Below are 288 nucleotides of genomic sequence, written 5' to 3' on the forward strand. Positions count from 1 at the left end.
GAATCAGCCGAAGAAGCTAGGGTCGTATCCATTGCTGGAAGTAGCCAAGATGTAGTAAGCAACGATGTGTCCAATAGAACCCCAAGCAAGAACATCAACGATGTTGAATCCAATCGGATCGTTCGATTTCAAGAGGCTGACGTATTCCTTAGCACGATCATCTCCAGCTTCGAAGTGGGTCTTCCCGTTCTGCTCCGGTAAGCCCTGTTTCGCAACGTTCTCTCTCTGGAAGTTGAAGAAGACGAAACGGCCAAGGAAGAGGGAGAGACCTGTGCTGAGGCTTATGAC

At 49.3% G+C, this 288-nt stretch overlaps 1 protein-coding gene across 1 annotated transcript; it reads right to left on the reverse strand.

Annotated features, from left to right (window-relative positions):
- Window positions 1-3: 3 nt before the first annotated feature.
- LOC104775559 (photosystem I reaction center subunit V, chloroplastic) lies at window positions 4-285 on the reverse strand (the record flags this gene model as incomplete). Its single annotated transcript, XM_010499550.1, has 1 exon — window positions 4-285. A coding segment is annotated over one exon (282 nt), but the record flags the coding sequence as incomplete, so codon positions are not given.
- Between the last annotated feature and the right edge of the window lie 3 nt (window positions 286-288).

Source organism: Camelina sativa, unplaced genomic scaffold (assembly GCF_000633955.1).
Source record: "Camelina sativa cultivar DH55 unplaced genomic scaffold, Cs unpScaffold18987, whole genome shotgun sequence".
In the NCBI taxonomy this organism is placed as follows: Eukaryota; Viridiplantae; Streptophyta; class Magnoliopsida; order Brassicales; family Brassicaceae; genus Camelina; species Camelina sativa.